Source organism: Lentinula edodes, assembly GCF_021015755.1.
Source record: "Lentinula edodes strain Le(Bin) 0899 ss11 chromosome Unknown C8R40scaffold_39, whole genome shotgun sequence".
Lineage (NCBI taxonomy): Eukaryota > Fungi > Basidiomycota > Agaricomycetes > Agaricales > Omphalotaceae > Lentinula > Lentinula edodes.
In genome coordinates, this window is record NW_025764345.1 from 91,333 (window position 1) to 115,356 (window position 24,024).

At 45.3% G+C, this 24,024-nt stretch overlaps 11 protein-coding genes across 11 annotated transcripts; 5 read left to right on the forward strand and 6 right to left on the reverse strand.

Moving 5' to 3' along the window:
* The first annotated feature begins 118 nt into the window (after positions 1-118).
* Positions 119-1,928, forward strand: C8R40DRAFT_568544 (uncharacterized protein). The gene is made up of 5 exons (XM_046235485.1): positions 119-740; positions 809-826; positions 901-1,048; positions 1,297-1,458; positions 1,544-1,928. The coding sequence occupies exons 1-5, from the start codon at positions 366-368 to the stop codon at positions 1,810-1,812; spliced, it is 972 nt and encodes a 323-aa protein (XP_046082215.1). The 5' UTR covers positions 119-365; the 3' UTR covers positions 1,813-1,928.
* A 116-nt stretch (positions 1,929-2,044) lies between these two features.
* On the reverse strand, positions 2,045-2,647 carry C8R40DRAFT_1174825 (uncharacterized protein; the record flags this gene model as incomplete). Its single annotated transcript, XM_046232241.1, has 4 exons — positions 2,045-2,352; positions 2,408-2,435; positions 2,491-2,570; positions 2,632-2,647. The coding sequence occupies 4 exons, from the start codon at positions 2,645-2,647 to the stop codon at positions 2,045-2,047; spliced, it is 432 nt and encodes a 143-aa protein (XP_046082216.1).
* Positions 2,648-2,997: 350 nt separating this feature from the next.
* On the reverse strand, positions 2,998-3,802 carry C8R40DRAFT_1174826 (uncharacterized protein; the record flags this gene model as incomplete). Its single annotated transcript, XM_046232242.1, has 3 exons — positions 2,998-3,357; positions 3,421-3,583; positions 3,648-3,802. 3 exons carry the CDS (start codon positions 3,800-3,802, stop codon positions 2,998-3,000), a joined length of 678 nt encoding a protein of 225 aa, XP_046082217.1.
* A 68-nt stretch (positions 3,803-3,870) lies between these two features.
* C8R40DRAFT_1122831 (GTP cyclohydrolase 1 type 2/Nif3) lies at positions 3,871-5,547 on the reverse strand. Its single transcript, XM_046228871.1, has 7 exons — positions 5,405-5,547; positions 5,334-5,349; positions 5,236-5,284; positions 4,788-5,179; positions 4,591-4,730; positions 4,482-4,527; positions 3,871-4,419 (listed from the first exon to the last, which is right to left on the reverse strand). Exons 1-7 carry the CDS (start codon positions 5,483-5,485, stop codon positions 4,280-4,282), a joined length of 864 nt encoding a protein of 287 aa, XP_046082218.1. The 5' UTR covers positions 5,486-5,547; the 3' UTR covers positions 3,871-4,279.
* A 1,434-nt stretch (positions 5,548-6,981) lies between these two features.
* Positions 6,982-8,651, forward strand: C8R40DRAFT_1174828 (uncharacterized protein; the record flags this gene model as incomplete). Its single annotated transcript, XM_046232243.1, has 2 exons — positions 6,982-7,167; positions 7,218-8,651. 2 exons carry the CDS (start codon positions 6,982-6,984, stop codon positions 8,649-8,651), a joined length of 1,620 nt encoding a protein of 539 aa, XP_046082219.1.
* A 1,840-nt stretch (positions 8,652-10,491) lies between these two features.
* Positions 10,492-11,679, reverse strand: C8R40DRAFT_1239936 (uncharacterized protein; the record flags this gene model as incomplete). The annotated part of the gene is made up of 3 exons (XM_046233499.1): positions 10,492-11,027; positions 11,081-11,551; positions 11,611-11,679. The coding sequence occupies 3 exons, from the start codon at positions 11,677-11,679 to the stop codon at positions 10,659-10,661; spliced, it is 909 nt and encodes a 302-aa protein (XP_046082220.1). The 3' UTR covers positions 10,492-10,658.
* Positions 11,680-14,425: 2,746 nt separating this feature from the next.
* On the reverse strand, positions 14,426-15,546 carry C8R40DRAFT_569216 (uncharacterized protein). The gene is made up of 2 exons (XM_046235486.1): positions 15,421-15,546; positions 14,426-15,364 (listed from the first exon to the last, which is right to left on the reverse strand). The coding sequence occupies exons 1-2, from the start codon at positions 15,454-15,456 to the stop codon at positions 14,693-14,695; spliced, it is 708 nt and encodes a 235-aa protein (XP_046082221.1). The 5' UTR covers positions 15,457-15,546; the 3' UTR covers positions 14,426-14,692.
* A 1,467-nt stretch (positions 15,547-17,013) lies between these two features.
* C8R40DRAFT_1122867 (uncharacterized protein) lies at positions 17,014-18,051 on the reverse strand (the record flags this gene model as incomplete). The annotated part of the gene is made up of 5 exons (XM_046228872.1): positions 17,766-18,051; positions 17,632-17,713; positions 17,451-17,568; positions 17,091-17,362; positions 17,014-17,056 (listed from the first exon to the last, which is right to left on the reverse strand). The coding sequence occupies exons 1-5, from the start codon at positions 18,034-18,036 to the stop codon at positions 17,014-17,016; spliced, it is 786 nt and encodes a 261-aa protein (XP_046082222.1). The 5' UTR covers positions 18,037-18,051.
* An 86-nt stretch (positions 18,052-18,137) lies between these two features.
* On the forward strand, positions 18,138-20,189 carry C8R40DRAFT_1122872 (uncharacterized protein). The gene is made up of 2 exons (XM_046228873.1): positions 18,138-18,961; positions 19,035-20,189. Exons 1-2 carry the CDS (start codon positions 18,631-18,633, stop codon positions 20,072-20,074), a joined length of 1,371 nt encoding a protein of 456 aa, XP_046082223.1. The 5' UTR covers positions 18,138-18,630; the 3' UTR covers positions 20,075-20,189.
* A 145-nt stretch (positions 20,190-20,334) lies between these two features.
* C8R40DRAFT_1162763 (acyl-CoA N-acyltransferase) lies at positions 20,335-21,150 on the forward strand (the record flags this gene model as incomplete). Its single annotated transcript, XM_046230279.1, has 6 exons — positions 20,335-20,355; positions 20,484-20,553; positions 20,603-20,690; positions 20,744-20,856; positions 20,908-21,036; positions 21,095-21,150. 6 exons carry the CDS (start codon positions 20,335-20,337, stop codon positions 21,148-21,150), a joined length of 477 nt encoding a protein of 158 aa, XP_046082224.1.
* Positions 21,151-21,920: 770 nt separating this feature from the next.
* C8R40DRAFT_1055149 (amino acid permease/ SLC12A domain-containing protein) lies at positions 21,921-23,752 on the forward strand (the record flags this gene model as incomplete). The annotated part of the gene is made up of 6 exons (XM_046224985.1): positions 21,921-21,992; positions 22,047-22,338; positions 22,416-22,540; positions 22,600-22,668; positions 22,718-23,107; positions 23,162-23,752. Coding segments are annotated over 6 exons (1,539 nt in total), but the record flags the coding sequence as incomplete, so codon positions are not given.
* Between the last annotated feature and the right edge of the window lie 272 nt (positions 23,753-24,024).

Genomic DNA, 24,024 nt, shown 5'->3' on the forward strand with positions numbered 1-24,024 from the left:
AGTCACAACAAAACACGTCGGATGGACGCGAAATTCCCATCATGTGATGTCCTTCCATTTTGGGTCACCAATGGAATTCTAGTACTACCATGAGCGCTAGCTCCAGGCTAGCTCTTTCAGGCTTTTGAGCGTGTTCTGGTATGTATCAGCTCGCCCCGGTATTGAGTAGCCTTGTAGTCATGATTTAAATTTCCAAAATCGCATAAAGCCCTGTATATTCACTTCAACAAATCAATTTCTCGGCGACTGCCGAACAACGGTGTTGTACTATAAAGAGAAAACGCACGCAAAACGACTCATCGAGATAGAATTGGGGGCAAGCCTGCTTCTGATCTGCTCGTACTACTTAACCGCCACCATTCCAAATGCTGTTGCGCTCTTCTCATCTTTTCCCTTCCACCTCAATGTTCAAGCTCAGCTCTTCGTCAAGAGGCTGTTGTTCTCCTCTGCGAGATCCTAGTACAAATTACACGATCAATCTCGATGACTCCCTCTCGGACTCCATCGCTTTTAAGATGGTACCAAGTCCGGATGATCCATCACAGAGTAATTCAGGCCTTGAGGGCAACGTTGTTGTATTATCAAGCTTGAATTTGAGTGATTCGCGATTCGAGTCTCTGTCGTGGCGGCTCGGGCATTTCGACCATGTGCTGGATGCCCTGAACGAACTTCGTTCTGAATTCTTCACCGAGAATCAGCATATCTTACCTGACAACGAATACCGTCTCTCTGCATCCAGGGTAAGTCCATCCGCTCTCATACTGTATTTTTTACTATTTCAAGCTCTAACGGATGTTATTTTATATAGGTAATGGACCTCTTAGATGTAGGCATCGGTTTAGTGGCGTTCCGCCGGTTTCAATATTCCAAACTCAGAGCAATTACTTTTTCTTTGAACAGATTGCGAAAGGTACTTTGGAGAAGGTCGGCGTAAATTTATGGCCCCATTCATTATGTGTCGTGGGTCTTCGGCGGCATAAGAAAGCCTACTTTGCTTTGTTGAAATTATTGAGGAGTAGAGAGAGCTGCTTAAACTCCCAGATGCAAGGTCAGTGTTCAGACCCTCCCGTTATCTCAAAGCGCAGATTATTGCCCCCAACCCCAAAATGGGCTCTAGAGCTGTCATCCGTCATAGTGATTTGAAGCCTTTCATTATTACCGGCTGCTGCATTTGATATCATTTCGATTTTACCGGGGTTGATTCCATTTACGCTCATATTTTCGGCTTTCAAAATCAACGTCTGATCCTATCGGTCAAATGTCAGTAACTTACTAACATCCATCTTCATTCAACAGCACGTAGTCGTAGGCTCACCTGCCGCCTTTCTACGAATTTCTCTATACGTGTCAATCCCGTGTATGATCTATATTTGCCCCCCATGCCACGTAATCTCAGGCAAAACATCGGTCAAATACAGCCTCTTCACCAAAAGGCATTATTGTTCAGAAGTATGCCTCGTAAGTCGTTTACTTATCGCATATTTTCACCTCATCTTCTTTCATCATTTTTTTTTGCCAAAAACTCACCGTTCAATCTACCCAGCGCCCGATGCATTCCCACCTTCTGATTTCACTCCCGTATCCTCTCACTCCTTTTTTGGTCCTCAGCGACGGCGACGCAGGATGCGTTTAGAATTTTCCAACGATATTTGGGAATCTCTGGAAATGGAACCCCTTTCGCATCCAAGTCCGTACATCGTGCGCCATCGTCCTGGTATGAAAAAGCAGCGGTTCGGGATATTCTGCACGGGAAAATCTAGCTCAAAGACTAATAGTCGTAAGGGTAGGCTCAGAGCTCCAATTTCGATTTGAGCTCTGCTCGTCGAACGGGATCATATTTTACGTTTTTTACTACTGTTGGGTTTTTGTATATTCTGTCGACTTACTTGGAACAACGTTAACGTGTGTGTAACACTAGCAATGACCATTTTCTATTACAGGCCAATGCATACTAATTCGCAGCTTGAAAAAGAAATAATGTATCTTGATTACAACATGGCGAATCCGAACAAACTACATCGTCTTCTCCTTTATTCAAACACTTTTAGTCCGTAAACATCCCTCCTTCTTTCTCAGGGGCTATTCTTGAAGTAGACCTGGATTTGCTAGAACCAGGAGACCGTTGTCCGGCACGAATTTCATCCAATTCTTCTCGCCATTGACAAAACTTCCTCAACAATTCATTTTCATTTTCGGACCCACCAACAGACAATTCTTCCCTTTCAAGGATGTCGATGACATTTCCGAGGGCGTGGTCTATTTCAGCAAACGCCTCACGCATAAGAAAGGGATTACCGATGAAGGTTTGGGAACTGTTCGAACGGCCTGTGCCAGGTATTGTACCTAAATGGGCTACAAGTGCTTGTGTGAAAAGAACTCAGCAAAGATTAAGTACGACGTAACAGACCTGCATTTGGGTCAGATTTGGGGTATACCTGTGAGTAATGTGTGACAATTAGGCTTAAAGAACTGTTGTGTATGCTTTCTTACCTGCCCAGGATTTTCGATGGTTGGCGAAGGAGGAATGTCGGGAGTCCCGGAATGGGACAAGGCAGGGAATTTTGCGTCAGCTATCCAAGGCAAGGAATTTATTATCATGACTAGTGACTAGTGACTAATGATCTTCCGCACCTTCACCTAGAGACATGAGTAGCGTATGGAGAGCGTTGAAAGAAGTTGAGAGTGAGGATCAAAATATACGTGACGATAACGATCGGTGACGTATTATATGTTGTAAGCAGGTGTGCGCCACACTTCAATCGTAGACACCGGCCTGCCCACCATGTTTTCTAAAGGTTCGGCTAGTAAAGCTTCCGAGTCACTATACTCTATGGAGCTCTATGGATTGTGTCTCGAGACTCAATGTCTTCCGCATCAAGCTGCCACCGACGACGAATTGGTGCCATTATCATACTATTCACGCAGGAAATATTGTTCAAGACGCAATTGGTAGTTTTTGAGCTAGGACGGTGTACACAAAGGTATGATAAATAACTTTTACGCTGACGACGTGGTATAAATAATGACATTCGCCATTTCTTTTTGCAACACGCGAGTCGAAACGCTCAATCTCCTCTTTATTTTTATGGCATTAGATACCAGCACATCTTTCAACAACGATTCGCTTTGTTTTTTCCCTCGAGATGGTTGAGAATTCGCTTTGGGTGAATTCAAAAGAATCTGTGGGCGAGCTTGTAGCTTCGCATTTGTGGGTGACACAGGGACCGTGTGACTGATGATTTCGGCGGTGTGTGCTGTAATCGAGCGTAGACGAGCGGGGACCCAATTGACTCGCGGGGGCGGTCTCATGATGTACTCAAAAGGAATGGTGGGTTGCACTTGCACTTTGGGAAATGACTAGTAAAAAAGTCAATGTTAAATGGGTTTTCAGATCAATGACACAAAAGGGGGCCTACCCACCGTGTCTTTGAACTGCACCCAAACTGTCTCATCGGCTGCGAAGCCTTCGTTGATACGTTTGTCTCTAACTAGCTTTTCGAACTCGGGTTGCGTTTTTTGCATGTGTTCTTTTATGAACAGCATAAAGATGGAATGAAGCCGCATTTTTTCGTATCCACGCAAACTAATTGGATGAAAGCAAAAACACGATTAGGGACCAATTTTACAAGGTACCACCAAAGACTCACCCTCTGTTGTTGCACTCGTCGAAGAAATAGTCTAAAAACTTCGCCTGGCGTCTTTCAATAAGGTCGTCGGACCATGCCTGTCTCATATAAGCACGATATTCCGCCTTGAAAGACGCGGAGTTGTGGTCGCCATTCTCAGCGAATGTGGTAGACATATTCAGTGGTGGCGTAGTTAATGAGCAGATCAGATAAGTTTGGATGGATTGCGGTGAAGTTGAGAAATAATGATCTGAGGAGCAGGCGGGTTCTTATACTCTCGATGCAAGCATGAGACAATAGCTCCCCTTTCTTGTCGTACATTGATCTCCTGGCTCAGTGGACGTCGCAGACGAAGTTTAGACCACTCAGGGGTATTGTTTCCCCCTTCTCTGATTGTCCCTTTTCTCTTCCCCCCTTTTTACTTCTTTCATCGGCGGTATCATCCGGTCACTCATTTTCCCGCTGGTTCAACAGCTGAGTATGATTTCACCCGCGTGAAAGGGTAGTTGATGCAATATCATGAGCTCCCACAATTATACATATTCATGTAAAACAATTCAGTTCATTCAAGTCTTGAATCTTCTTCCTAACTCCAATTGCACCTGGCCTACTGAACAAAAAAACCATTGCTTCCAAGTACAAGCTCCTGAGTACTACACAAACTCGAGTGGATGCTTATCAGTGTTGCTGACAACAATGTCAAAAGGTTCGTCGAACGCTGCAGCGTGTAGCTGGGCTTGAAGCTTAGAGGCAAGTACAGGAAGATAACCACGTTCAGTGTTTGTATGACCGCCTTTTACTCAAATTAGCAGCTCCAAGATGAAATGCACGGTTCAGATATCAAGTGTTACTCACATAAAATGACGTTGGTTCCTGCAGCGACTGCCGCCAGGACTTCATGCTGGAAGGCATTTCATGAAAAAATATTGAGTGCTATGCGTACAACGAAAAAAAGAAAACCTACGTGTTGCATTTCGCCGGTAAAGTACACGTCGGCTTTTTTACCAGCGAAAACTGACCCACCACTTCCCGCACAGATAGCAATTGTTTCAACAGTGGCTGAGGACCGTAATCCGTCTCTGGTGGATGCATATCCCACTTGAACTTCGAAACACACACATCATTGCGCAACGCATTATCAAAGGGAAGCCGAAAACTCACTTTGCGATAGCTTCAAATGTTCTTTTACCCTTTTCTCGAGAACACTCATGGTGACTGGAGTCTGCAAAGCTACGAGCCTTCCTACCGCGCCTTCACTCTCGCCGCCGGGCGAGAATTTCTCCACTTGGAGAGGGCGCACAGTTCCCGGTGCGTGATTTCCGTTTCCGCCCATGATTCCCTCGGCAAGCCAGTCATTTATACCTCCCCATGTACAATCCAGAGCAGTGTGAGGGCAATAAACTGATATCCCGTGGGCAGCACATCGAAGCAAAGAAGCTTGTAAAGGATTCGCCATTGTGAAAGACTTGAGAGCGCCAAAGATAGTCGGATGATAAGCTACGATCACTGAAGCCTCTTTCGTTATAGATTCCTCGACCACAGCAGTAGTGAGGCTGTAAAAACGTAATCAACAAAATGGTAAGACGAAAGAAAATATGCCAATAATCACTCGATTGTGAGCATCACCCGATGTCGTTTTGATTGTTTTAGAGGGGTTTCTGCGCTTTCAATCAGCATCTCGACCCGGAGATTTGCAGACCAATTCACCGAGAAGTAGTCCGACCTAGAAGCTATATGGTGATATGATCGTTCCACTGGGCGGATCGACAATTACTAACGTTATCGAAGGATTCAGCAAGCCTGAGTGGAGCAATTCTTTCCATTGCGGCCGAGACAGCTTTGAGAAAGGCGCCAGACATGACGAAAGACACTAATTCAAAAAAGAATGAACAGGTCGTGGTCGTGTGGGGTCGTGTGCAACCGTAAGAACGAACGCGTGACAAATTTCAGCTAAACCCTAACCCGGTCAAATCCACTTTGCTTTTTTTGGCCGAATCGAGTCTGAAATAAACAGCTTTGACCAACTAAGTCTACAAATGATATATTGATTTCAGTGGAGCTTAGGCCTATAATGAGGGCACAGCGTCTCTACGATTAGATCAATGATCGGAGAACAACAACGGCGTTCACAGGGTGTATTCCCTGGCTTGATACTGGTTGTACATGGTCTACTACACAGACTTGAACAAGGTTCGATTCCTTGCCTCGTGCGGGCGCCCGACGCATATATATTGATTTCAGTGGTTGAGCGGTAGTCCTGACCACGCGCAAGTGCAGTAACGAGTATATATACGATGTATATTATAGCAGATATACATGAGAAAGAGAATTTGCATGTCATTTGTTATTACAGATTCGAAACTATACCTCAACAATCCGATATGTTTATCGTCCTCCTGATAATCGAACTTGAAAGGAGTAATGGTAAGAAGGATGCTTCTGAATCAATATTCGATTATCATCAAGCTCACATTGCTTTCCCGCACCCATCGTCGCCACTCAAATCTAGTCCGTCAATATCCTTTCAACATACCAGAACACTAGCTCTACCACCTCCTTTCTCGCCTCCATCTTGGACGCCAAATGTTGAAGCCAGCATCAACAATGTTGTGCGAACGTGTCAAGTAGCTGTCAGTGCTATCGCTTCTGGTTCAGAAACTTGGGCTTCTTGAAGAGCATTGAAGAACCTCAGGCTGAAGTGAGGGACGAATGCAAGGCACTCGTTATCTTCTTTCCAGATGCGTGAAGGTTCGGAAGACATTCAGCAATGCAACGAATGGCGAAAGATCAGAGCAAACGGCGGGAAAAGTCTTAGTACGGGGGTTGAACGTAATATGGTTGAATATTTCCGTCTTTCTACATGAGAAATGATATCAAGCAAGTGTAAGGCACAGAAAGACACGACACTCACAACGTTCGAAAGATCTTGAATGTTGCTTTTCCGCAGATCCTCCCATTAATTTTGCCAATGCGCCCTCTCGTTCTTTTTTCATCTCTTTTTTTTCATTGAGAAGGTCTTTGAAGTATTTGTGTATCTGGCACAGGAGGGGTAGGCGTAGAATTATGAGTATGACTCCGGAAGGGTAATCAATCAGCGCCATCGGTCGAAAATCCACTTCTTCCACCCTGGGATCGTCGAATGGAATGAGAAAAGCATCCTTGCGACTAGTATTTGGTATTCTTCTGCGTGTTCGGATGAATTTGCATCAGGAGTGAGCAGGTTGTCCATGATTTCCAGGAATAAGCTACTAGGCGGACGATGATCATAAAAGTCAAGGTGGAAGCTCAGCGCTCAGTACTCAGTGGCAGTGTTTAGGGTTCGGATTACGGAACGCAGAATCTTTCTTTTACGAACATGCCTATTTTTCCGCTGGAAATCCTCCATCGCATATCCTATTTCTGCGACCCCCCGACAAACGCAATCACTGCTGTAGTCTGTAAAGGATGGTCAGATGAGAGCCTGAATAGACTTTGGTACCAAGTGGACGATCTGGAGCAACTGCTGAGCCTCTTCGGTGAACTCCGTGCTTATTCGCGACCTGTGCGTCCGAACCATCTCTTCCAGGATGCTCATTAATTTCTTGATACCAGTATCAAGAAGGTCACTATTACCTCTACCGGGATGGTAGGCCAACACATAAAGGCTGGCTTCGTTTTCAAACCATATATCAGCACAGAATACGAATCCTCGGACCCATCACGGACCAAGACTCCTATCTAGAACCCTTAGCTGCTTTGGCTATGCTTAGGTCGTCTGGTCCTCTGCTTCCCAGACTACACACTTTGATTTGGGAAAATTGTGCTTTTGAAGAAACTAGGAACGATGAACGATGTCTCATGTTCATGAATGAAAGCGTTAGAACCTTCAAAATTGCAGGTGATCCAGCCGATGACACGATAATCGATGGCCTCGAAACCCTTTTCTCGTGTACTTCGGCACGAATGCCCAAGCTTACCTCCCTCGAGGTTGATTTTCCCCCTCTCGACGAATATCAACTCCCTTTACTGGATCTTGTCCGCAGTCTTCCGGACCTCACCGAACTCATCATACCACCTTTCCCAGATTTAACGGTGATCCTGCAAGGTCTCTCTAGCCTTGGTCGGTCTTCGCGTTTGTCACACCTTGGGATTGCTTCATCCAAGGCCGCAGACTCAGACGAACCGGGCGAAGTCACAGTAATTGATCTTTCTGGAGTCGAAAGCCATGGCTTTAGTCAGTTACGGATGCTTCATATTCATGCAACCTACGATGCAGCTTCACAGATCTTTCTTCAAACTTGGCCTCTCACTGAGGTGTCAATCCATTGTCATACACCTGCATCAAATATTGCGACAGCGGAATTGGTCTCGCGAATCGCTTCCAGCTGCCCTAATCTCGAAGAGCTCACATTGTCGTTTTTTGACATGAGCATTGAGACGTTGATTACACTAGAAGACGCACCTCCACAGCTTGTAACTATCAGCGATTTGGAACCACTCCTGCGATGCGCCAAGATATCTCTGTTTCATCTGGATACAATATGGCCTCTTTCACTCTCCGACACGGACATGCAACGATTGGCGAGGAGCTGGCCTTCATTGCGGTACCTATCTTTAACACCAGTCCCCGGATTCCTAGTCCCAGAAAGAGTAGATAAAGTCTCTCTCCGATCGTTACTTCATCTTGCGAAGTCCTGTCCAAAACTTTGCGATCTTCATCTGCTTTTTGATAATCAGGATGTCCAACTAGACGACTTGCTGCAGGAGCTTCGAATCAAAGGTATTCTCCAATTCAAGAGATTATTAAATTTCGGAGTTGGGTTTTCTCCAATACATGATTGGCTAGGTGTCGCTACATTCTTATCGAAGATTCTACCCCCCAGCGTGCCACTCCTCTGGGGATGTGGTCCAGATGAGTGGATTGACACTGACCACATCTCCCCTGACATAAAGTCTAGTTGGGATCACCGCTGGAAAAGAGTGGGCAGTTTTTTGGCAGGAGAGCACGCTATAGCCATAGTTTCCGATGATTCAAGTGAAGAATGAACGTCGAGGCACATATGATCAATCTAATTTGGAGCATAGGGATCAAAGAATCAATACACTCTGCATTATTCCTTATTCTTCTCACTTCTCCTGTGCCCAGCCTTCTCTCAATCAACCTTGAGATGAGTGTTCAAGTTTCAGTAGACATTGGGCAGCAGGATGTGGGATAGATAAGGCAAGTCAAAAAGCTTAGGGACGATGCAATATGGTGATGCTGTGGGCTCAGAACCAGCGACCCCCCTAGTATTGCTGCGCAGGATGCGTATAACATTGTTGGTGAACTGTTGCGCCAATTTGCGCCCCAGAAACATGGTTCTCTACCTGATATCGGACCCGAGAGCTTGAACCATTTTCGCTATCATTCCCTCAACGTGGTTTACTACTTCATAGTATCTAGTCCACCCGAATGTCAACCTCTATGTTATGGGCACACTAGCAGCTCGAATAGCAGAAACCCTGTTGGTCATATCACGCGAGGAGACCTCTGACTCGAACCAAGTGCTTTTCTAATATGCGCTGTGGTCAACTAACCAACTCGTATCTTCTCTTCATACTTAGAAACCGTCGGAAGCTGCACACACAAATCATTCGTGTACGCTAATTGTACGGGGTGCAGGGTGCTGGCTTGTTCTGGACGTCAGTTGTAACCCTGTTGTAACGTTCTCGACAGATTCAAGATGTAACAATGGATAGGATATAGGTAATGTACACAGGATACATGCAACCTTCTTTACTTATTATGTACAGAGTGCGTTACGAGCCGACCCTCTATGTTTACTTCCTGTCATTGTTCTGTTGAGCGTCTGTATAGATTGGCTCGGGAACGAGCAGATCAGGTTGCGATATTCATCCGGGATACGGGCGAAGGAGAACCGTTGAGTGATCCCACTAGGGATTCGTACGATAAGATAATACCACCACGATCTGCGCCTTCAAGTTTCGGCGCCCCCACGTACCCTGTCTCCCCTCTCCCAGGAAATTTCTCCAACTCTGCTAATTCTCATTCTGATTACCGTTTATGTTGATTGCTGATTCTACCCTTCGCATTCTTCCATTCTAGGTCTCTAAAACAGGTTTCGTTATCCAACCACAAGCTAGAGAAGTTATAGAGAGCATGTACAGGGTTTTCCTCCTAGGGCAATGAGTAACTGTCCATTGTTCCAAGATCCCGGTGAATCCAATCACAAAGCCCCGAATCGGGAGCTCAGTGTTTGAGCTATATCAAGAATCATAGCTCGAAGTAGCAAACTAACTACATATTTAGAGTTTTTCCAACGGAGTATAGAAGAGAAGGAGGTGCGAGTAGAAGGGAGAATGGGGTTCCGCGATATCTGGTGGTCCTATTAAAGTCTTACCGGCGCCCACAGAAATTATCGGATGGAAGTTGCTCAACTTTGACGCGTAATGTATGAGACCTCTGAGGATCGACCCGAGGGGAATTATCGGGGGGATCGTATCCGAAGTGACCAGTCAGAGATATAACTTACAATAGAGTGGTTTCGTTGGCCATACGAATATCAATCAGATCATTGATGCTTTTTCCCGATCCCTTCGCTCAGCGCTCAAGCACTCATCAACATTAGCGGCGTCTGGTTGTATTCTGCATACTTCCATGAACGAACCTAATCTTGGTGTGAACCGGCCAGAATAGAAAGAATAGAAAGCTGACCTCACTCTCGAAAGTGGGATCCGTAACACAGAACAGCGGCATTTTCAATACTTATGAGCAGCAGTCATCGGAGGTAAAAGCAACCTGACCCATCTGGGTGCATGGAAAAATAGGCAGGATAAATGTATCGTTGAAAAATGAAGCGTGTCCTAATTCTAAAATAGTTATCTTCCATGATGAGCAATGTTGAAACTTTGCAGGCGGCACTCCCACGCCTTCAAGTTGTTATCTCATCTCATCTCCTCTACGATGTTACTTTCCTCGAGCCTCCACCGGGACCACTTGAACGTTCTCTGTCCTCATACAGACCCTCGATATATCATTTGTAAATTAAACACCTATATGGAAAACAGTAGCGATCCTGCCGGTACCCCCGTCGCTAACCTATCTTTTACCTTCTCTAGGTCCTCGACTTCTTTCATCTGAACCTGGGGTATATTCAATGGGTCTGGCATCAAGACTTTGCTGTTGATCCGTGGAGCATAACATTGCGAAACATGCTGGTGCGCAATCGGATCATGCTTGTGATTAGGGATTGTCAAGGAACCCCTTTGGCAAGGGATGGGGCTGAACGCTCTCAGGTCACACCCATGATAGGAAAACTGACGACCAGTTCTCCAGCAGGACAGGACCGCATCACCAGAGCTGGGAGATGGATGGTGACCTTCCGGAGCCTGCATGTAATCCTCGTTGTTTGTGGTTTTATCCTGAAAGCATAAGCATCGAGAATTAGATGTGGTGGCTAGGAGATAATGCTCACCATTGTTTTGCTATGGATGAAAATATCTTCGGAAAACTCGTCGCAGTCGTTAAGTGGAAACTTCCGAACTACGTCGAAAGCAATTGTTCGCGCGTCCGGTGCTGCCTCCGGGGTGCTAGGGGGTTCCTTTGTCCTAGCGACTAGCCCGCGCGGAGTAGGATCATGCTCCCATTCTTGACCCTTATCGGTGTCCACAAATCCGACGAGGCATTGTGCAACTGCATCATGCCGAACGTTTTCAAAATTATCCTGCAGAGCCTGCAGGTAGTAGGATGCTTCAACACCGAGTGAGACAGTGGGCGGAGGGGTAGACGGTATTGGATCGAAGCTCGTCAGGTGCATGCACTCGGAACTTGAAAGTGGCACAAGAAGGTCCGAGGAGAATGAAGAGATGGTATTGCTATTAATTAGCATGAAAAGTTGCGGTGCCTCGTTCGTGAACAGCAAGCGTCTGAATGAAGGACCCTTGCCCTATATTATTGGTCAGTCTCATTTTTCAACATCATTGAACGACGAGTTGCCACGCTTACTGTGATGGGTGGGTCAGATATAAAATTCGTTGTGAAAGGCGGAGCATTCGTAAGCTGAGATGAACTCATTTGAAAGACCTGCGTCGATTAAGAAGAGGACGTAGTCTGGGAATAGGTTTTGCCAAAAGTACGCCACCAAGGTTTCTCTTTTATACCGTTCATGGTATGAACTCGTTGTATTGAAAGCATGACCAGGGACCCTCTATCGCTCCAAGGCCTTACACTGGTTATCTAGCAAGTTGATGAGTTGAAAATTAAACATCACTCGCTTTCTCGATGACTCGTCTAAATGCAATACACGTAAGTAGTACCTTCTTCCATAGTATTATCTGTCAATAAATAATATACTTACAACGCGTACCCATCGTGCTGCTTCAGATCATATCGGTTTCTTCCCAAAAGGAGCTCAACAGCTTGAAGATTGCACTTGGTATTTGTCTTCCCAAAAATCGGTAAAACCGCTTTGACCTCTTGTTAGTACTGTGTTAGTACAGTCCCGTTTACCACCCATCTTTTACCACCAGCCTTTTGGAAACTTTCTGGAAGTCTTGACCTGTTTTGACCTGACTAAAACTGGCTAGCTCAGATCTCTCGTTATTTGCCATGGATCTGCCGAATGCCTAATCCTGTCCAACTTGCACTTTACATACTGCAAATATATTCAGAACGATAGATTATCACTTCAATAATGATCCCCGTACCTGCTGCGTATAATCTTTTTGCTCTTTCCTGGCAATCTTCGCAAGTGATCGCCGTCGTTATCCTTCGTCTACCGCCTTGCGTTCACGCCACATTTTTCTCGGAGACCCCCGCACGGTGAAGTGAGCAGCAAAGTGATTTTTTGTCTTTCACTCCATACCACCATCCTCCTTTCTGCTCATACCACTGTCAGCTTCATTTCATATAACCAGATGTATCAGAACATACCACGGCTATCCCATCCTTATTCGTGTAAAATCCAGAGCCACGGCGACCACGAAACGATGACGCGTCCACCCGGCAAAAAGGATGATAGTAGGTGATTCTTGGAAGGTAGCAAACAGCGGCTCGACATGTTGCTGGAATACAGGCTCATGATGGTGGCTTGCCGAAATGACTGGACCCACAAATATTCGACAAATGGACAAAAACTCATGCTGCGTTTGAAAGTCCTTTACTCATTGTTTGCACATGGAGCGTGGAAGAACGGTACTTTGCTCCATTGGTGATTTAGACTTGTGCATTAGTATTCCAATGCGATGCATGTCTGCTCGAGATTGACTCCAGGAGTTCGACATCGCGCCCGCTGCATTCCGGACCACCAATTCCGGAGCACTGAACAAGAGAAACCGCTAGAAACCGCCGCGGTACTATGGTTCACAGGGTACTTCCGATTTCTTGAATATTGCGAATAACGTCTTAAATTTTTGAGTAAATAAAAATCTGAGTAGACAGTCTTATTTAGAATCATGTTAAGCTTGTCTTTTGTCTTACATGTTAAAGCAGATAAGGCATAAACAGAGCGTCGGACCATGACCGAGGAAAAACAGGGTACTTCCGCATCTTGGGTCACACTGAGTCACATCAATGCCGCTGCTCGGCACTCTGGCACACTTGGCCATTTGATGCTGGGTTGAGGCAGAACTTGTGTTGATCACGCTTTTGGAGAGTGTCAGAGGTTTGCCGAGGCTACGGCATGAAGCTGGAATCAAATATTGTCACGTCGCATACCCTCTTCACTTTATCTGCTTGTCGAATCTCTACAACATATTGGATTGCTTTTAAATTTGCTATGCTAGCTAATGAGAACCTCTACTTAATGCCCATGTCATTTTTACAGTTATCTACCAGCTCTTCGTACGGTTCCTGAGGCTTCAATCTAAAGTCACGCTTGTATATTACAGTATTTTGGTCTTGTACATATGCATCCCCTAAATACAATCTATTTCATATAGTACAGTATGTTTATAGAGAACCTAGAAAGTACTACATAAAAAGTCTGAGAGCATTTATCGACCTAAAACGTTCAAAATATGAGATTTTCGAAAATGCGGAAGTACCCTGTTTACGGAAGTACCCTGTGAACCATAGTATATCGCTTGTTTATGATTCTTCAAGAACAGGATCTTGATATGGATTCACGGTCTACCGGAATCACAGCCGGATTGACAGGTAAAGCAGCCCCCAAAAATCAGACGAATCAGCATGTCTAATCCATCTTTTTCATTTGATGTATATACCTAGGTCAGGTTCTATATCTTATCCACAACGTCGCTTAGACGGGTGTTACTGCGTTATTGCGAAAAGATGGTGCTTCTGGTTTGCTGCTCAACTTGCAAGTACTGAACCTACGTCGAATTGACCTGCATCGTTATTCAACCGGATTGATGTTCAGACAATCGCTGTTGTGGCGCTTCGAGAAGAGAGGTGGGTTGTGGTATCCTCTGCAATAATTTTGCACCTTTGAGAAAGACGACTTCGTATCGCACCCTACTACTGTATTTTTAACTGGCCGTAGTGATATGATCTAAATGCACATGAGTAAACAGCCTACCCCTTGAAGTACTGCATTCCCGTGAGCAGTCAAATAACCGAGTCTGTGGACGCCTGTAGACGCTGGTAGCTAATGGCCCCTATGTGGCCATCGATGGCGAGAACAATGTGCAAAGAAAAGTTTGACATTCTCACGGTTGTTCTTCGTTCCTCTCATTCACCATCGATAATGAGGCACTACTCAAGCTCACGCCGCAAAGCCTACTTAACCAAGGTAAACAGTTCTTATTTCATGAAATTCATTGTTCATAAATACATAATGCATAGTGGACATGAAGTTAAGGATGTAACAGGAATTCTATAAACAACATTTTCTTGGTATCGACGAAGGCCGTTCCTCACTGGAGCCCTTCTTTCTCTCATAATTGCTCAAAGTGATCAAGGACCATTGCAAGAGGGCTGATGATCGGTTTCGGAGTCCAACTTGGTGGACTTGAAAGACCAAGACCGGGTCTTATGTTAGGCCGGAGTCGTTGGAGAGTTCGTTGGTTTGTCTGCTCAACTATCGGATCGCGTGGATCATTACTGGGATTAGGTGAGAACCAGCTCCTCATCCTATCTCTGCTAGTTTTCTTCGAGACTTTTGGCAGTCTGTGAAGCTCGAAAGGAAACTTGGGATTGGTGTTCCAGCTGGACAGGACGACATTGGGCCTGGATGGCAGGGACTCTTGGGTGGGATGGGATCCCGTCCTCTGCGCGTAATATACGTGTTTGGAAAATTTATCCTAAATTTTACAAGCATGTATATTAGGTGTTGTTGTCGGAAACATTCAGTGGGACTTACCGTTGGGGTGCAACGGACTAGTGGTTTGTTGGGAATAGTCGACTGTTTATCGCGATCGCGTGCTAAAACAAAGACTCGATGGCCGGGTTTGCGCGCTTGTGGCTCATATACGCTAAGTACTTTGGGCTTGGCAGTGGTTCCGTGACGGGCTGAACCATACACAGGACCAACATTGTCGTTAGGCCTATGCCTTCCCTGAAATAGGTGAACATTGGCCTGCGCCTTAAATCGATATGGTTCAATAGGCGGAGGTGTTGGAGGTGCCGACCTCATCGAGTCCGAGCTGCCAGATGAATGAGAATAAGCCAGTGACGGTGGTCCAACTGAAGAGCGAATAGTCAACGATGACTCTCGTGATCGCGTCGGTGGCGGTAAAGGCTGCCTAGGGGATTCATGTATGGTGCAAGGGCACCATTGGTACAAATTCGGTTCCATGTCCTGTATTGACGAAGGTCAGTTACTGTACACGAAGACGAAAACAGACTATGACCTACTTTAGTCTGACAGTGACGAAAGTTGTGGCTAGTCATCGCAAGGTAGACGACGAGTCAAAGTCGAGAGGCTCTTGTGCGATGGCTGTTTCAGTGAAGCGACGAGGAATTTGCTGTAGCTTTCCTCGCACGTATGTCTCTTTTATACATTTATGCCTCGCAAATTCGCTAATCAATGTGCAGTACAGGTGTCTATAATATTATTTATTTTCATAGCATTGCACTGAAGTTTTTCGCAAATGTGGGATCAGCATGTTCGACCATATGTCTATGTCTACATAACAAACTCAGACTCATATATTCGTCTGTTCCTGGCTATGCTTTACTCAGATTCAGTCAGCACATGTCTATTTTTCGTCGGGGTTTTGCTCTCCAACACGATGCAAATATGTTCAAAGTGTCAATTTTTGGCAGTTGCGGATATATGTTATAGGTCTAGGAGACATTCCGGGATTCTAACGCTTCATGGAAGGCACGTTGAAGCTTTCTAACAATCTATGATTTACCGGAATTTTAGGAAGGCACTTTAATATTTCGGCAAGCCTCCAGTGCGGAACGTCGTGGTGCTTCAAGCTTGTGATTTTGTAGTGTCAAGTCAAAATTGCGCCTACAGTTGCCCACAGCGTCATGTTTGAACATGATACATGATGAGCGATTTGTTAGAGATAAGTTTAGGACACTAGGCTGCTAACAAGAACATATCGAAGAGTCATGTTGATAGGATCCTACTAGGGATTGAGGGTCACCCTGATTCTCGGGTATAATGTATTTTTCAGGAGAAGGTAATTTGGGCCCAAAAATCCCTCAAAGACTGGTTATAGTACATTCCTCAGGCCTGATTGAGGGGAGGAGTCATTGTAAGTAGTTGTTTTCAAGATGCTGCTCGAACCCGGTACTTAGCCAAGAAACAGGAGAACAGTAATCAACCTCTTATCTGTGATACTCCTCACACTCATTTCGACAATCTGGCACTTTGAATGGATGAACTTCAGAATAGCTTGGATCACTGCACTATAAAGGTAGCATTTCTGAGTTCATTCCTTGCTCCCTGGGGCAGGCGAGAATATCACCTATAAAAATCCCGATCAAAAATGAGGAGCGCTGTTGTCTGATGTTTCTACATAGTCTTTCGAGCGCCATATGCTGCCCATATGACTCATGCACACCCTCATGGTGACTTAAATGACTCAGAACAAGATCTAGAAATTATGGGAGCTTTTGTCCATTCGCAGGAGGACTACCACCGACCCCGGTTCCTCAGCCCAGTCCATAAACTGGAAGCAACCTTGTTGGCACGAAGCTTCATATGAAGGACTTGAACACAGGACACGATACGGAATATGAAGTCGTCGAGTACGGACACGCTACTCTTAGTGGTGATATATATATTCTTGAGTATACGACGTTGGGAGGGCCTCAAACTCGGATCGTCTCACAGGAGGAGTTGTTAGAGGAATTGGCATTATAACAACCATCGCGTCGTTAACATCCGGTCATTCCCACTGTTCCCCATCTACAGGTCCTCTAATGGTATCTTTACTCTCAATGTCATCATGCGGTCGATTTGCTCCTTACTCGCTAAGTATGTTCACACTGTTAAGCTCGGGGTGTTGTATCCCTAAGAACGGAAGGCTTGACCCTTGACTTTGATTATTGGAATCGCGCTCTGTGACTTTCTCCGGCTCTGAATTTGAGCTTCGGGATGCGGAGGCGCACCAGCAACATAAGGATGATATATTAAGAGTTCGTCAGGAACTGGAGGACGAGAGTGTCGAAGAGGTTGAGAACGATTGAGGATGATGATTGGAGGGGATCTAGAAGATTCTGATAATGATCCTATTGGTGCTGTGGAAGTTGGGGTAGGAGATTCGGGTATCGAGGATGAATGTGAAGGTTCAAGCTCAAGTGAAGCATGGGTGATTCGAGATTTCCAAGAAGGAAAAGGCTGATACAAGACGTGAATGAGCAGAGTGGAATTTTGAGACACTTAGTACTGGGAAAAGCCAAAAATATATGAATGTTACTACACCGACCAATTGTGTTTTCCTAGATTCTGTTATAACCCAATCATAATCAACCGCAACGGCTTTCGCGCGTTCCCGTCTCTTGACACTGTTTTCTTCCGTATCCTCATATGTGGGTTCCCGATATCTTACAGATTCAGGGTCAATGAACGGTTTGTATTCGTCATCTAAAAAGACATGTCGGACGTACTGAGGCGGGGGTTTTGGAGGTGGTGGATCGATATTGATGAGTCTTGGTCCTTCGGTACCAGCGGTGGAAAGTAATTTGAATACTGTGGTTTTTGTTTAAGTATCTGTACGATAATCAATATGGAAAACGCGTACAAATGGGCTCTAATTTCGAAAGAGCACTAGGTTCAGAATCGACATCCGTTGAATGTTTTCCTTTTCTTCGTTTTTTTCGAGGAATGTCGACCACCGCGAATTCCAATGACTCGTGCAGTCTTTTGTAAAGGATGTTTTGAAGCAGGGATCGGTATTCGCTATCGAGCTCGTGCTCAGAGGTAACAGGGTCATCGTCGAAGGTAACTTCAGTGCGGGAAGTTTTCTCGGTGGGTATACGGGTAAGGTAAGGATTGACGAAACGCGGTAACATGATGGTAACAGAAAGGCCTTAACCTCTCGAAAATCGGGTCAAATTGAAGCCGAAGACTCAGTGTTATACGTTTCCGCTAGTTCCACACACGTCGCTTCGTGTTCCGCTATTTCTATCTTGTGTAGATTCTTCTCCCTTTCCAATTCCTTTTCCAGATCTTCCACTTTCTTGCTCATTTCTCTCTCGGTGCTCAAGCGCTCACTAGCGCTCACTGCCGAGAAAGTTATTCCGCACATCATGTCTCACAGTCTAGCAGCAGCAGTTTCCGTGTTGTCAAAGTCGTCCATTTTCCTGGTGCCGACATGTCCGCAAGAAAGGCCCAAGAGCTCAAGCGCTCATTCTTCAAACAAAAAACCTCACCCATAAACCGTTACCTACATGTTGCTTTGACTGGACAAGGTCTTGTTCTCTTCAGTGATACCATGTATCTGACATTTTATCATGCAATCCTCGCCACTTTTGACGCTTGACAACCCGCCGTTGCTTTATACTTGCAGGTCTTATTCTTGTTCTTTTATTCTATAGGTTCGGGGGATATAACATGCTGCATTTTACGATGCCATATCGATAACACTATCCTATTTTTGTGTGACCATGGGATTTCTTCGCAAGTTATGCCCTTGCTTCAATTGGAAATCAAGCTCTCCTCCTCCACCTCCTCGATCCTCTTTTCGAGACTCGGAACATAAACCCCAGTTTACTGCCGCTTCTTCTGCTGCTGCGTCGTGTCGTCCTCAACGATCTCGGCGTCACAGTGGTGCACACCGAGTTCGGCGCGCCTCTGTCCCAGCTGGCTATCAACCTCTTACGTCTCATCCAACACAAGATCAGAACCTATCACAGCTTTCACCAGCAAGGCCTGTACCCTTACAAGTTCGTGGGGACATTATTCCTTCTCCGGCAACATCTCGGAATAGACGTACTGGTATGACCAACTTGTCTCCTGCTCTTAGAATCTTCTCAACATACCTTCCTCCATCGCATTGCTATATCCTCAGTTCGCCGCCGAACATCCGAAGCTCATATACAAAGGTATCCGCCAGGCTCCTTTGGTCCTCCAATCGTCACGACTGGGCCGCCGCTACAGGAGCAGTGGATCAATTCTGGGACGAAAAAGAAATTTGTCTACTCTAATGCCGATGTTATTTGGAGATCAAACGAGAGAAGAGTTCGGTGGGGAGGCAGCCGAGAGCGTATATTCGCTGATACCACCCAGAATGAACCCAGAACAAATGGAAGAAATGCCAGCAATCTTGACATAGTGAGAGGAAGAAGACATAATATGGCTCAACGTTCAAGTCTCAGAGATGAAGGCGAGGAGGAGGAGGAAGAGGAAGAAAACATCTTCAACCGTCATAGCTTGCAGCGACGTCCGTCGAATCCTCGAGACCCGACAAGAATACCCTCCGCCCCTTCGCTTCGTCCGATACCTCTTCCCGGTACATCATCAAGTACAACGGACATGAATGTATTCATGTCACCGACTCGAAATCATCAATCAATCCAATACGAAATACATCCCGAACTTCGAATAAAGTACCCACACGAACCACAGCCTCGTGTTCATTGGGATATCCTACGCCCCCCATATACCACTGCAGTTCAATACTACCTCCAGGCGAGCCCTAATGTCATCCCTCTAGACGTTTATTCTAGTGCTGCAAACCCGCCATTACATAGAATCAAAATCACGGTCGACTCTCCGGAAGTGAAGTTTTGGATGCGACAGTGGGGAATGATTCAGTTAAATAGAAATGTCTCCGAACCATATATCACAGTCGGAGACGTTCTTCAAACCATATACGAATATTTTCATATTGTTTTAACGCAAGACGATCTTGCATCTATACCATTCGCTTGGAGAGGCGTTTTGGAAAAGGCAAGGACGAGAAGGCTTAGGAGTGAGCAGAAGGTGCCGGGAATTTTGGGAGGAAGAGGAGAATTTGTGCGCGCGGATCTCTTGAATGGGAATACGATTTTCGCTGGCTTGCGATCGAATCAAGGAAGCCATATGTGGGAACTCATTCTGTCCGGATAAACAAGCTGATACCATCACGATTTTGGAATGAAATTCCGACCTTTTTTCGACCTTCTACCTTCAATGTAACTATGTACATTAGATTTTATGAATCGTTGACTGTAGAAACAGCCCGTACTCAAATGTTTGCATAGCATATCTTCAATTGAATTTTGAGTCTCCAGTATTTTAGAAACACAACTGCGCGAGCGTCAAACCAGCGCTAAACTCACGATTCTGGTTGTCTCTTACGGTCATCATCCTCACTCTGATCGTCTACGATGAACATTCGATTGGCCCGGGTACGTTCATCTCTTTCTGAACAATTTGCACACCGAAGGAAAGGGTACCAAAAGAAAACTACCACAACAGGTCAGTTTTCCATCTCAATTAAATCACTCAAAGTGTCACTCAAATCCTAATCATATAGGCTGAAGATGTTGTGGACATGCAACAAGCAAATCTGGTGAACTTACCGGAAAACTATCATATACGCCTCTGTTCGTGCATGTTATTCATTTACATTGGGGTGCACTAAAATCTGTACAGGGATTTATCATATAGTTACCTGGCCGCAACTATCGTACGTCGCCGAGGATCGTAAAGGAAGGATAGTTGGCTATGTTTTGGCGAAAATGTATCTACTTTTCTCTACTATCATTCTCAATGTCAACGAATATGCATTGACAGAGACGAAGAATCTGAGGACAAGTCAGCGGACGTTCACGGTCACATCAACTCTATATCTGTTATGCGGAGCTACAGGCGACTAGGCTTAGCCAAGAAGCTAATGTTACTCTCTCGTGCGTGTTCCTTTCTTCACGGCATAAACAGCTCAGACGGAACTTTCACAGAGGAAGCCATGGCATCCGTCTACAAGGCCAAATATGTCTCTCTCCACGTACGGGAAACCAACCAGGCCGCAATTGGGCTATACAGAGATACGTTAGGGTTCGAAGTCGCGAATACTGAGAAGGGATATTGTGAGCCTGCCTTAACCCATGCCTGACATTAAGTTTACAAAAGGTTTTATTGTATCAGACGCGGATGGAGAGAACGCATACATGATGCGGTTAGATTTCAAGAACAAATTCTAACGTAGATGACTACATTGGGACTAACATCATCGTGAACCAATGTGTTTTCACGGGTCGCTTTGACAATAAACATGAATTTTCTGCATCGTCAGCCTTGTTCTGTCATTCTTGTGGGTCCACGCGTCATACTAGACCACTTTGGTAGTCCTTGTCCTGTAATCGGCTGGCACTCAGTTTATCAATTGTTCTGTGGTAAGTTTCACTCAAATAGTGTTTGCCTCATTTTGATTTCATACACCAGGTCAATATATCTCGACGTTCCTCTGCGTTCAGATCCGTCCGTTTATATCTTGAGTCATATCTCAATCCCTAAGAACCTGTATAGATATACCCACTCCTTTAGCGTGCCTACTGCCAGTGAACTGGATCAGCACGGGACACAAACTGCTATAAGTGTACTATGCCGAATCAGACCGTGTTTTCTCCGTTCAGATAGTATCGATGAATTGTATCTGCTGGAGATAAGGTGTCAAGCTTAACGTATTCTACATCGAAAGGTTAGTTTTCTATACTCGATGAACGGTATTTAAAGAATATAGCAAGTGCAAGTATAGATATGTTCAGTCACCAGTCTTCTACTTAATCAATCACAATGCTGCCGTTTTTCGAAGGTAAAGAAAACACGGATATCGATGTCGAAAAAGTTGAAGCTAAAGATAATGGGCGCCTCGACATCCCCGAGTCGTTACCTGCGCTAACAGAAGAAGAGGTATTCAAGGAGAAGAAGGATCTGAAGTACGTTTCTAACCAGCCTGATTCTCAAGTCTCATTTGTTGCCTTACAGACGAGGTCTCGAGCAGCGGCATATACAAATGATTGCTCTTGCGGGTACCATTGGGACGGTGAGTATAAGAAAGTCCTGGAGTCCATCCTTCGCTAAGTCACTTCCTCCTCAGGGACTTTTCCTTGGTTCGGGTCGCGCACTTGTAACTGGCGGACCTGTCGGCATCTTTCTCGGGTATCTTCTCACAGGCCTTCTCGTCTCCGGTGTTGTTATATCTATTGCAGAAATGTCTGCTCTCGTTCCTCTGTCCGGGAGCATCATCCGTCAAGCCGAATACTTCTTCGATCCCGCTTTAAGCTTTGCCCAGGGTTGGAATACAATGTACAACTACTCTGTTGGTATACCTGCGGAGATAGTTGCTGCAGGAGTATTGATCGAGTTTTGGATCTCATCAAGCCAGGTCAGTTCTCAACATAACTCTATTGGTCTTATCACGACTAACATTCTTACCGGTATGCTTTCGTTCAGGTCAGCAGTGCAGTTTGGATAACAGTGTTAGGACTGTTAGTAATATCAACAAATCTGTTGTTCATAAGAGTTTATGGGGAGATGGAATTTGTGTTTGCAATACTTAAGATTTTGCTCATCGTTGGACTGATTATCATGGTTCGCACTGCTCTTGCTAGTGTCATTCATAACCGGAGCTCACGCTGAGCATCTCGCAGGGTCTTTGTATCGATCTTGGAGGAGTGTCAGGTCAACCTCGTCTCGGATTTCACTACTGGAGGGACCCGGTGGGCTTAAAACTCCTTTTGATCATTGACTTCAACTCATGGATCAAAGGGTCCGTTTATTCAATACCTTTCTATCCCTGGTCCTCTTGGTCGTTTCTGCGGCTTCTGGACTACTTTCTCTAATGCTGCTTACGCCTACTCTGGGGTCGAAGGCATTGCCAACGCTGCTGCCGAAACCCGCAATCCTCGTCGAAACATTCCTAAAGCGGCAAAAAGAATATTTGTGCGCGTGTTGATTTTTTATGTGCTCTCCGTTTTCGTCGTAACGTTGCTTGTTCCGTCAAACTCGGAAGATCTGTTGAGCGCACAGGGGAAGGGAAATGCAGCACAGTCTCCGTTCGTGATTGCGGCAAGTTTGGCGGGCATCAAGGTCGTACCACATATAATGAATGCGGTAGTCTTGACTAGTGCCTGGTCCGCAGCGAATTCTGGTATGCTGGTAAGTGAAACGTTCAAGCTGGATGCCGATATCTCCAATATTATCAATTTATAGACCAGTACACGAACATTATATGGTCTTGCCCGTGAGGGCCATGCTCCCAAATTTCTTCTTTGGACCAATCGCTTTGGGATTCCCTACATGTGTGTTATATGTGTTGGTGTTTTTATCGCTCTGGGATATATGACTTTGTCCAACAATGCCTCCATCGTGTTTGCTTGGTTCCAAGATCTCGTTTCCACTGCGGCCCTCGTGCAATGGTGTATCATATGCATTGTCTATTTACGATTCTACTATGCTTGTCAACGGCAGAAAATCGACAGATATACCGAACTTCCTTGGGCAGGTCCTTTCCAGCCTTATGCTGCGTGGGTGTCGTTGCTAAGCTTTGCAACTATTTTGTTAACGGCGGGGTATCCGGTCTTCATCAAGGGCGATTGGAACTCAGAGGAATTCATTGGTGCTTATTTTAACCTCCCGTTAATCTTTGGGTTGTTCTTTGGATATAAATGGGTGAAAGGAACGAAGCTGGTAGGGTTAGAAGAAATGCCGGTCAAATATTACATCGAGATTGCGAAGGAGAATCCGGAGGAGGATGATAAGCCAACGAAGGGGTGGAGAAGATTCACAATCCTTTGGACATAACAAATCCGAATCAAAATTTTTCATTTCAACACATTGGGTTCAAGCCTCGGGCAATCATTACCTGATTGTCATGTGTGAATCCTAGTAGATCCTAGTATGCCAATACTGCAATCAGAATTCCGTCTGCACTGGCGTAATGGCGATTGTTAGACAGCTACAAAAAGATTCTAAGGAAGGATGAGGATAGCTTTATCATTGTAGAGAAGGGCTCAAAAGTAAGCAGACGTTTGTGTATGCTTGTAGACGCATTGTGGATATGCACAATTCGGATA